General features: G+C 56.4%; 1 protein-coding gene and 2 non-coding genes across 5 annotated transcripts in view; all 3 read right to left on the reverse strand.

Annotated features, from left to right (window-relative positions):
- The window catches only part of PLXDC1 (plexin domain containing 1), a 58,922-nt gene extending 50,972 nt beyond the window's left edge, over window positions 1-7,950 (reverse strand). For 2 of the 3 annotated variants that reach the window (XM_087441077.1, XM_004434586.3), the window contains exon 1: window positions 7,732-7,947. In XM_087441077.1, coding sequence (XP_087297203.1) covers window positions 7,732-7,807 — 76 coding nt within the window. In that variant the 5' untranslated portion in view covers window positions 7,808-7,947. Of the gene's footprint in view, window positions 1-7,731 lie in introns of all 3 variants that reach the window. The other variant, XM_087441078.1, reaches the window with a different exon arrangement.
- A 2,021-nt stretch (window positions 7,951-9,971) lies between these two features.
- Window positions 9,972-10,043, reverse strand: TRNAC-GCA (transfer RNA cysteine (anticodon GCA)). Its single transcript has one exon. It is a non-coding gene; the product is annotated as a tRNA-Cys (tRNA).
- A 711-nt stretch (window positions 10,044-10,754) lies between these two features.
- TRNAC-GCA (transfer RNA cysteine (anticodon GCA)) lies at window positions 10,755-10,826 on the reverse strand. Its single transcript has one exon. It is a non-coding gene; the product is annotated as a tRNA-Cys (tRNA).
- Between the last annotated feature and the right edge of the window lie 645 nt (window positions 10,827-11,471).

Genomic DNA, 11,471 nt, shown 5'->3' on the forward strand with positions numbered 1-11,471 from the left:
CCACTTTGCAGACAGGATTCAGCAGCTCACAGAGGTTAAAGAAGGTCACACGGTGGGTTAGGGATGCAGATAAGTTTCAAAACTCCAAAGGGGTGATTATTTTCAACCTCAGCTGCACACTGCAATCATCCAGGGAGCTTTAAAAATTCCTGATGTCTGGATCCCACTCCAGAGATTCAGATACGATTGTTCTGTGGTGTGGTAGGGCATTAGGATTCTTAAACGATCCCCAGGGGAGCTTTTGAGAAGCCCTGGACCTAACTCTGTAGACAAGGGTGAGAGCCATTGCTCTGGAACATTCCAAATCAGTTCCTTATTTCCCCGCCAGAAATGGCAAATAATCTTACCTTCCAGGGGACTCCAGGGACTAGAGGTCAGAGAGCTGAGTTCTTTTAGTTCAGGGCTCCTGAACCTTGGTACTACTGACATTTCGGACTGGATAACTCTTTGTTTTGGGGGCTGTCCTGGGCATTGTAAGATGTCTAGCAGCATCCCTGGCCTCTGCCCACCAGATGCCAGTATACCTCCCCCCAGGTTGTGACAATCCAAGATGTCTCCATAGGGGAGACCACTGTTTAGTCTTATCACTACCTTTAAACACTCGGGCAAGTCATTCTCCCCATGAAACAAAGAGCTTACACACCATCAAGGATGGCAAATAGGTTTCATCTCAAAAGCCATCTGCAATCGATTAGTGACAGCCAGAAGCACTCTAATTGAGATGAATTCTGAGGCTTCCTTTGTGTTTAGCAGGAAAGATTGTCAAGATCAATTAGCAAGGTCTGCCATGGGCACAGGATTGGAAAGCAGCCACACACAGGCCACTTAGCAGCCATTCCTAGACTCGATGTTCTCTCTAGTTCCCTCTAGGTTGTTAAATTTATTCTAAATGACATAGAAACCATGTTTTTCCATTTTAGAAAGATTCGTGCCCCCAAAGACATGTCTTATATTGTCACACCTACTATGGACGTGTATATGGGACACAGACCACCAGAGAGGTGGGTCTGATACGCCCTGTGCTCTTCATCAATTTCAGGCCCACCCTGTGTCGGATGCCTTCTCAACCTCTGCCTGCCCCCACCCACTCCCCAGAGCTCCTGAATGTAGCCCTCTCTCCTGGTGTTGTAATTATCCGCCCGTCTCCCTGGTGAACTTGGGTTCCCCCAGGACCCTCCCTATCTTCTACAACTGTATATCCTCAGTGTCTAGCAAACAGTAGGTGCTCAATCACTACAAAATTGAGGACACGATACTGGAGGTAACTCTTGGGAGCCAGCAAGGACAGAGGTTGAGAAAAGGCTTGGCCAGGACCAGGCCTGGGGCTGGGGCCAGGACTCTTTGCTGTGGGGCCCTGGTTTGTCATTAGACATTTTATCCAATTAAGTCATTCTTGGCTGCTGGTGCCTGCTGGACCCTTGCCGGCCCCCTCTCACTTCTCCGCCTCTAATCTCAACCAGATGCTCTGGAGAAGGTAGGGAGAGGGGCAGTCCCCAGACGCCTTCCCCAAGATGCCCACTGGCTGAGATGGACCTGAGCCCAGGGCTAGGAAAGCAGCCTGCCCCCAGCTCAGACCCCAAGCCAGGGCCGTCTTGCCCCCTCTCGGGTGGGGCCCACAGCTGCCTCTGGAGACAGAACTGTTTGTGTCGGGCTGATCTACTCGGCTTCCCAGGTCCTCCTGCAAGCAGCCCTCGGGCCTGGGCTTAAGCCAGAACAGGAAGGAACGTGTGCAGAGCAAGTAGAGGATCTTAGCTGGCCCGGAAAGGGATGCTGGAGATCCGCAGGCATCACAGTCCTGCAACTGAGACAGGAGGGTGCCTGGACGGTGGGGGCCCGAGGCCTGGGGAGAGGGCAGGGAAGGGGGGCCAGCCAGAAGAGGGGTCAAGGAGGGGGCACCTGCACCCACAAGCTATGCAACCTCAGACCCATCAGTTTACCTCTCTGAGCCTCAGTTTCCTCATCACTAAAATGGGGATGACAATCACGCCCATGGCACAGGCTGCCACGAGCACCAAATGAGAAACAAAAAGAAGCAGCTTTATAACGAGAGGGCTCGGGGCTGGGGTCAGAGGCGACTCCATGAAGGAGAGCAGGCCGAGGGATAGAGAGGGAGGCTGCCGAGGCACCTGCCCTACCCCAGCCTAGCCCTGAATCTTGCCCTCCCAACCCACACCACGTCTGTCTCCCTGCCACCCCTCCCCCTCCGGGTTGGCTAGGACAGGACATCACCCCCTCAGCCATGGAAGGAGCCAATACAGCTGGTTGCTCACGTGCCTGTGCACGCACATACACACATAGACTTGCCTGAAGGCCCTGGCCCTCCTCTCTGTGTGCTCACACACGTGTTACACACCTATCTAACCCTCGGCCACTCTCTGCTCTACCTTCTGCCTTGCAGGGGAGAGCTCCATCTTCCCAGCACCCATTCCACACCTCTGCATGGGAGTGTACCTGCCGGTGAGGGACAGCAAGAAGCTGCCAGAGCACACCCTGTTCATTCATTCATCCATTCATTCACCCATAGCCCCAAGTAGCATCCAGTCTAGTGGGACGTCACAATAGTGACAGTAATCATAAAAATGACAGCACACTTTGAGAGAATGCTTACTTGTGCCGGCACTATTCCAAGTGCTTTAAATGCAGTAACGCATTTAATCCCCACAATACCCCATGAGGTAGGTGCTAGTTTTAGATCTATTGTACAAATTGGGAAACTGAGGCGCAAAGATGGTAAAGAACCTCTCAAGGTCACTCAAGTAGTCCGTGGCAGGATTTGCACTCAGACAGGCTGGCTCCGGCGTCTGCTCAGACCACAGCAAGTGCAACAAGAGGTGACCAGCCCCTCCAGGCTGTTTCCTAAGGAGCAGGGGCAGCCCAAGGACCGGAGTGGCTGTGAGCTGGGCTCACTGGGTGCCAGTGGGCCTGACCCTGGGAGCTGCCCTGGGAGGCTGGGCCCCCGGCATGCAGGGGGGCAACCCAGCAGTAGTGTCCCCACCCTCTTCACGTGCCACTGCCCTGCTCTGGGGCAAGAAGCAATGGGCTGACTTCGGGAGGCCAGATCGTGCCACCCCAGCACCTGGGCCCAGCCACCTCATGCCACCCATCACCCCAGCTTGCCATTCCAGTCCCAGGGCACCTCTCAGTCCAGCAGCTACTCTAGCCTCCACCCTAATGCCCTCCAGCTGGTCTCCCGCCAGAGCATCCCATCTAGAGGACAAACTTGATTCTACCCCTCCCATGTTTCCAGCTTGCCACAGCCCTCGGGCTGAAGGCCCAGCTCCTCCACCCGGCATTCGAGGCCCTTCGTGACCGGATCTCGGCTCTTTCCTCCAGCCTCCTGTCTCCCTAAAGCCCTCTCCAGGACCCAGCCCTGTTCTCTCTGGCCAAGGGGCTTCACATGTGCAGTTTTCTCAGCCAGGACTACTCTGCTCCTGAAAGAAACCCTTCTTCTGAGGAGCTCTTGCTCATCCTTCAAGTCTCACGAGATGTCACTTCTTCCCAGTGCATCCCTGACATCTCTCCCCCTTGTCCCAAATGCTACACGCACCTATCCTGGCCCTGATCCTGACATATCACTGCTGCCTGTGCATCTGCAGGCTCCAGGTGCCTGACACAGAGCAAATGCTCAGTAAGCACACGTGGATAATGGAAGGGAGGGAGGGAAGAAGGGAGGAAGGAAGGAAGGGAGGAAGGGAGGGAGAGAGGAGGGAGGGAGGAAAGAAGGGAGAGTGAGGGAGGGAGGGAGGGAAGAAGGAAGGAAGAAAGGAAGGGAGGAAGGGAGGGAGGAAGGAGGGAGGGAGGAAAGAAGGGAGAGGGAGGGAGGGAAGAAGGAAGGGAGGAAGGAAGGGAGGAAGGGAGGAAGGAGGGAGGGAGGGAGAAGGGCATCTTTAAATGCCCTGAGTACCTGAGATCCACAGGGCTGAGCAGACCCTTCCCTTGAGGCACAGCCCCACTGGAAACCCTCACTGTAATATCACAGCAATAAAAGAGCAGAAGGTTGGAGTCATACGAGCTCGAGATTGAACCCTGAATCCACTACTTACTGAGGGTGACGTTGGACAAACTGCATAATGTCTCTAAGCCTCAGTTTCCTCATCTGTAAAATGGGGATGATAAAACCTACACTTGGTAGGTCCTTTTGAATCTTTAACAAAATAATGTACACAAAGCACCCAGCAAAGTCCTCCCGTCTTCCCCATGTTTCCCATGAGGACCGACTTTCCGAGGGGCTTGAGAAAAGCTCCAGACCCTGAGCTGAAATCCTCCCTCCTAGTTACAAAGCCCCCAACTGCACCTCTTCCCCTCCTGCCGGCATGCAGGTTCCCACCAAGGACCCTCATCTGGGCAGAGGGAGGGAGGCATGAGGAACTGGCAGGAGGGGACCACCACGTAGCTCAGAGGAGAAGAGAAGAGAGAAGAAGAGTTTGGCTCTCTGAGTTTCTCTCGAGGGGAGAGTCTGGAGTCTGAGACCACCTCTGATTCATTCACTCATTCAATACACATTTAATGAGACCCTACTGTGAGACCCACTGTGCTGGGTGCTGGGGCAACAGTGAACAGGCAGACACAATCTCTGTGCCCATGAAGTTTCTAGTTGGGAGAGACACAGACAAAATGAATAATGCAACAAATAAGACAATGTGAGGTCGTGATAAGCTCTATGAAGGTATAAGACAGACGAAAGTGTTGGGAGTACTTGCTGCTCTAGACAGAGCTATCAGGGTGGGCCTCCCTGAGGAGGTGGCCCTTGAGCTGATTGAGACCTGGGTGAGAAGCCAGTTCCCTGAAGATCTGAGGGGACAGCAGCCTGAATGTGTTGAGGGATGGACATGGGGAGAGGGAGGGCAGGTGTGGAGGGTGGGGGAGAGGCTGTCTGATGACCGCTGTAAGAAGTTTGTGTTTTAGTCTCGGTTTATTTGGAAGTTCCTGGTGGGCGAGGAGGAGGCTGGAAGCAGAATCATGGCTACAAGAGGCCCTAGAGACAATCTGGTCCAAACTCCATTTTACAGAAGGAGAAACCAAGGCTCAGAGAAAGGAGGAAGTGCCAGGGTCACCAGAGGTTGGTGCTGGGCCTGCTCTCCTGACCCCCAGGCCAGGACGCCCCCTCCAGCTGCTTCTTCCTTCTAGGTCTGTTTTAGCACCTCTGGTTCCACCTGGGCCAGACCCTCGGTGCCCCCGCTCGCTCTGTGCACCCGAGGCCATCTTCCTGTCTGTTCATCTGTCTGTCTGTCAGCCTCTCCTGGTCTCCCCGCCCCTTGACTATATCTTTGGGTCACTCATCTTCTCTCTCCTGGTCCCATTTTAACGATGGATGAAGTTTCAAAGCTCCACCAGACCATCCGATCCACCAGGAGGGAGGGGAGATCTCAGCTCCCTCCTGAGGCCCCCCGGCCCAGAGGACTCGGAGCCTTGGGGCTGGATGGCAGCACCCCTTCAGGGCCATCTCCTGCTGCCCTTTCACTGGTCACAAGGGCTCCACTACCGACTAGATCCAGGCTGTCCCTCCTTAGCGGCCCTTCCCCAGAATGTCCCACGCCCACATCTGTCCTCCCCAGAAGACCCCCCTGCCTCCACACAGGCCTTCCCTCACAGCCAGCCTGACCTTGTGAAAAAACCACTGGACTGCGAGTCAACAGCTGCCCCCTCTGGCTTCCTGAAGCTTCCTTAGCTCTAAGTAATCTTTCCCGCTGCAGAGAAGGTCCATTTCTCCCAGCTGAATCTCTGTCAAAGCCAACACAGGGTGCCCTCTACTTAGAGATGTGATTCAAGTCTCTGCTGCCCCTCTGCCTGGCCTCCCCAGGTGTCTACAACCCCAGCCCGACTCTGAAGAGGCAGCCCTCAGCGCATCCCTGTGACACCCCAGTGCCCCTTCCCCAACCATCTCCGTGGTTCTCCCAACTCAATCAGGGGTTCAGAGCCCTCTGTCATCAACCTAGTCACATCTCGAGTTCAGAAGATCCCACCAAGCTGGGGCTGCAGAGGGCCTCAAAAACAGACCTGCCCAACCCTTTCTGTGTTTTGTGTGTGTGTGTGAGGAAGATCGGCCCTGAGCTAACATCTGCCAATCCTCCTCTTTTTGCCGAGGAGGACCGGCCGTGCGCTAACATCCATGCGCATCTTCCTCCACTTTACGCGGGACGCCGCCACAGCATGGCTTGCCAAGCGGTGTGTCGGTGCGTGCCTGGGATCTGAACCAGCAAACCCCGGGCCGCCGTGGTGGAGGACGCCCACTTAACCGCCTGTGCCACCGGGCCGGCCCCCAACCCCTTCCTTTTTATAGTGATTTTTTAAAAATTATCAATTACCCATACACATCATAACAAACCTGAAAAGGAAAGACAATAATAAAAAAGAAAAAAGATCTCTCATGATCCCGCCACCAAGAGTCAAAGATTTTGCCCATGGCCTCACTCTATAAGTCCTCACTTATAAATAGGCCCAGAGAAGGGAAGTAACTTGCTCAAGGTCACACAGCAAGTGAGATGCTGGGACTAGAAGCCAAGTATCTGGCCTCTCTCTGGGTGGTCCCCCAGAAAACTGGTGGTTCTGCACCAGCAGCCTCTTGCCAGAATAACTGCCACTGCTCTCTGCCCACACCCCCACCATCAGCACCCTTCCCCACCCTCCTTCTCAACAAGGACCCAGGCCTCTCAGCTACATACAGGGACCATTAAAGTCAAGAATGCTGTTACTGGTGCTGTGCCTGATGCCAGCACACCCCTGAGACACATCAGCCCAACCACAGCATCACCCTTGCCAACACCCCCACCCACTCCATCCCATCTGAGGGTCATCTGTGCTAGCGAGGCATAGAGCACTATCTCCCCAATTCTCTCTGTCAAGAGGCTTGATGGCAAATTACCCACCTCCCCAACCCCAGAGAATGTCTGGGTGCATGAGGAGAAAGGAAGAGAATGTAAAATTATGTGTTGAAAAATAGTTCTCCTTTTATAACATGGGGGACTCAAAGTAGATCTCAGAAAGGACTTCCAGGTGGGAGAGATGATTGAGAACTGGTGTAGGGGAAGAGGAGTGTGCAGGATAGGAGCCCCCCCCATCTAGAGCCAGAGCAGCTAAAGGCCAAGGTTCACCAGGGCAGAGCAGAGCAGGAGTGACAGGAGGACCCTGGAGGCTGGGGGGTTGGGGAGCAGCAAGTTGCTTCTTCCTGGGCCCAGGACTGCTCTCCAGGTATCAAACAGTGAGGAAGGCGTCAGGTGGCTACCGTCCTCGCGGGGAGAGAGATACTGGGTCTCCATCATCCTCCTGGCTGCTCCCACCCAGCCCCCAACTCTGACTCAGATCCAACCTGGTCAGCTTGGGGTGGGGGAAAGACGAGGCAAAGCTGGGGCAGGAGGCGCCCCAGGCTCCGCATCTCATCAGAACTCAGCCTCGCCCGAGGTGACCAGGGGTTTCTATGACTCTCCCACTGTCTCCTCCGGGGCCAGAGCCCACTGCCTTTTGGAGTCCCTCTACTGGGGTCCCTCCAGTGTCCTTCCAGGAGGGGAGGAGAGGCTGGGGCACCAGCGTCTGATGCCTGCAGGCTCGCTCACATACCCTTTGTGTTTGGCAAAGTGGGGTCCCTGTCCACCTGCCACAGGCCACAGGGCTCCTGCCCTCCCGCGGACAATACCCCTTTTCCCGACCTCGCCCGCCTGTCGGTCCAGCCCATACCCACGCCTGCCTGCCCCTCCCCGCCCCCCGGCCACCCGGGCCAACTCCGGCCAGTCCTACCTGCTCCGGGCTGGGGGCTGAGCGCCCGGGCAGCCCCCCTGAGCACCAGCACCAGGAGCCAGAGCTTGCCCCGCATGGTCGGTGGCGGACCCGCCCCCGGCCCGCTGCTGCCCCGGCCCTGGCGACGGAGGCGGCCCGGGCTCGGGTGGCGCAGTCCCGGGGCTGGTGGCCGAGGGGTGGGCGGCGCGGAGGCGGCGGAGCGCGGGGCTGGGCGCGGCGGCGGGAGCGGCGGGAGCGCGAGCGAGCGGGGCGGCGGCGGGCTCCCGGAGCGCGGACGGGGCGGGGGCGGGGCGGGGGGGCGCGGCGCCCGGAGCTCCCCCCGAGTCTGCCCCCAGCCCGCCCCGCCCGCCCCAGCGCTCCCCGGGAGCGCCCGCAGCCGCTCCCGAGACGGGGGGCGGGGGGCGGAGTAGGGGGCCAGAGCAGGGGACCCTCGGGCTGGGAGAAGCCCAGAAGAGCATCACTGCCCCCTCCTGCCCACCGCACCTTGCTCCTGCCTCCCTTCCCCTCCTCCACTCCCCTGGCGAAAACCGCGGAGGGAAGACCCTGGGGCCAGACCCCAGGAAGCGACCGGCGCCCCTTCCTCTTGCCATGGGCTCCTGCCATGCCCCTCGCCCAGCTCCACCAGGTTTCTCGACTTTCTGGGCTGTTCCTCAGAGTTCTGTGGGTTTCTGATGCCCATCCCCATCCCCGGAATCTCCCCTTGCCGCAGAGACCCCCAGCTTCTCTGCCCAGCAGAGGCCTGAATTCCACCCCCTCCCACGGTTCCTCTCCACTTTACCCCGCCGCCCCCCATTTCCAGCACCATCTTGCCCCCCAGCCCGGCGGACATGGGGGCGGAGGGGGCCTGGGCTCACCCCTACTTTGAAACAGCCTGGATCTCTCCCCACCCCCCGAGAATGACCGAGGCCACCCTCCTCTCTGGGGACCCCAGGCCTGCTCAGGGCCCCACCCAATCAATCTTCTAAGCAAGGAGATGCCTCACCTGACCTGCCACACCTCATGACAGGCTCTGGGGAGAGATCATTATTTTTCTTCCAGGACAGAATAAAAATACCCGCAATTTAGGAGATTTAATAGACGGCAGGGAATCAGGTCAGGACACGGAGGTGCCTCTTCCCTCCCCTGACCTACTTCGTGCGATGGCAAGGAGCTGGAGCGCTGGAGGGTGGGAGAGTGAGGGGTGAGGGGGCACCTGGCTTCTACGGGGCTGGGGCCTACGGACTGGAAATCGCGGAGAGGAAGGGCATGGACGCTGAGCGCCACTGGGGAATTCCCCAGGAAGAGGGATACGCGTGGGGACAGGAGAAGGAACAGTGCGGGCTGGAAGAGATGAGTTCCCTGACACTGAGGCCAAAGAGAGGACCTGAGAAGGAAACAAGAACTAAAGACTCTAATCTCGCAGAATCCCAGTTCCTCCTTCTTTAGGACCCAGGGTCCCAGGAACGACCTCCTCCAACCTTAAACTTTCTATTCCCTTACAATGTGACAAGGCAAGAACTCTGTAAGTTCTTCGCGTTGTCTAATTTAAATCCCGATTTTGTCGACTCTTAAATAGGATCAAATAGGGTGCCGCTTCCAGCTGCGGCTTCTTGCTGCCCCCTAGTGGCCGCGTGACGAGCCGCAACGCGTGTGCTTTGCGGTATCCCTCGCTTTTCCAGACCTGCCCAGGTGCTGTCCACGACCCCCCGCTCCGGCCCGGCGGATCCACATCTCTTCACCCCTACCTTCCAGGAGGTCAAGTGAGAGGTCCCAGGACGGAATTCCAGCTCCAGCCCCGGTCTCTTCGTATATTCCCCTGTCCAGGATGCCCCGCAGTCTGTCTTATAAGATCTCTTATAAGGCTCAGCCTGAAACAGCAACTTGAAATTAATTAGAAGCAAATGACCTGTAAATTTTTAAAAATGTAAGCCTCTAGAACTTGAGCGTTCATCGGCCTCACCTGGAGAGCTTATTAAAACACAGATTTCTAGGTACCACCTCCAAGTTTCTAATTCAGTAGTTCTGGGATGAGGCCAAGAATCTGCATTTCTAACATTCCCAAGTAATGGTCCCAAGACCACATTTTGAGAGCCACTGCTGGAGAATTCCCCTTTTTTGCACTGTCTCACCGTTTCTCGTCTGCCCAAAAGAGAAGTGGCGGAGGAATTAATTGTCAGCATAAATGTGGAAGAAAAAACAAAAAGTTTTAAAGTAAGTTGTAGCTCAATACAAAGAATGAGATCTGCGGAAAAACAGTGCCCAGGGGGCACCCGGATTTGAACCGGGGACCTCTTGATCTGCAGTCAAATGCTCTACCACTGAGCTATACCCCCTCTGTCGGCGAGTTGCCGTGGGTAGCCTCTTGACGCTACTGCTGCGCATGCGCCGTGAGGAGCCCTCCAACGGAAGTGAGGTTCCACGTTTACAAGAGTTGGAAAGATCATAAATGTCAAGAGATTACTCTCTTGGACGCAGGGGTTGCTTCCTGAAGCTTTGAGCTACAGATTTCTACCGATGGTGTATGAAAAATGCAATTTGGCAATATGCGAGGGGAAGTCCCTCGAGATCCCTCACTGCGGGGGCGTTCCTCTGGGCCGGGGTACCCCTCTCGTGTTCTGCTAGAGCCCTCTTACGGCTTCTCGGCGCCCCTCTCTGCGTCCCACATGCTCACGCGGGCTTCTCCGGGCCTTCCTTCCCCAGCCCAAGCCGGCCCTTAGAAACTCAGCCTCGCTCCCTGAGAACAGCCGTCGGGTCACCGGGCAGGCCGACCTAGGGGCGCGCCCGTCTCCGCCCTGCCATTACTCGAGTGGCCTTCTGTACCGTCCAGGGGTCGACCCGGAGCTCCTGGCCCTCACTCGCACTGCGTTCCACCCTTAGAAGCACACAGTCTGAGCACGTGGGTTGGCAAGCCCGGAGACTCCATCCTAACCCGCCTGCAAAAAATGCTGGCAGGGCTGCAGGCTGATCCCCTCTCGCCTGCAAGAGAACTTGAAGAGGTGACCGCGAAGAGGTGACTAAGAAAACACTGAGACTCCAGGACTGAGAGGGGGCACCCGGATTTGAACCAGGGACCTCTTGATCTGCAGTCAAATGCTCTACCACTGAGCTATACCCCCGAGGTATCATACGTGTTTTATTAGAATGAATTTCTGTGGAATAAAGGAATGATATTACCTTGATTGTGTTTCTATCTGAGGACTGTGCCAGGAGAAACTAAAGGAAAGAACACAGAATCTGAGTGAGGCTGGCTAGAATTCCTGAGTTCTTCCTGGGCTCTCTATATCTGTGTCCACACTCTCTCCAAGATGTTCACTGCCTGACTTGAGAAGGAGAGAGATCCACTGACCACAGAACCATCCCAGGTCTTCTGGGGTAATAGCACTGCTCCCTGTATACAGATGGGCAGCCTGGGTTTCCACTCTGCCTCCATCTCTACCTAGATAGGACTCCTGGGCTTTTCCAGCTCCAAGGGCCCCTCCTCCTCTCCTCCAAGAGTCAGTATCAAACCACTCGCTCCCCTAGGCAGGGGCAGAGCCGGGAGCTCCGCAGCCCAGCAAGCCAGGTGTCAGTCCCCTGGCAGAGAGCCGTAGAACCTGGGGCCCAGGAGCCAGGCCCCTAGCCAGATGGATTGAGGCAGCGCCTCCTCCATTGCCAAGGCAGATTTCCCCCTGCCTGAGAGCTTTGTACAAAAACCAAAAGCCAGTTTGAGGCACAGGCAGAAGAAACAGGCAGAAATAAGAGGTGAGCAGTTTTCAGCAGCG

The sequence above is a fragment of the Ceratotherium simum genome, chromosome 16 (assembly GCF_057802395.1).
Source record: "Ceratotherium simum simum isolate JZ-2026a chromosome 16, ASM5780239v1, whole genome shotgun sequence".
In the NCBI taxonomy this organism is placed as follows: Eukaryota; Metazoa; Chordata; class Mammalia; order Perissodactyla; family Rhinocerotidae; genus Ceratotherium; species Ceratotherium simum.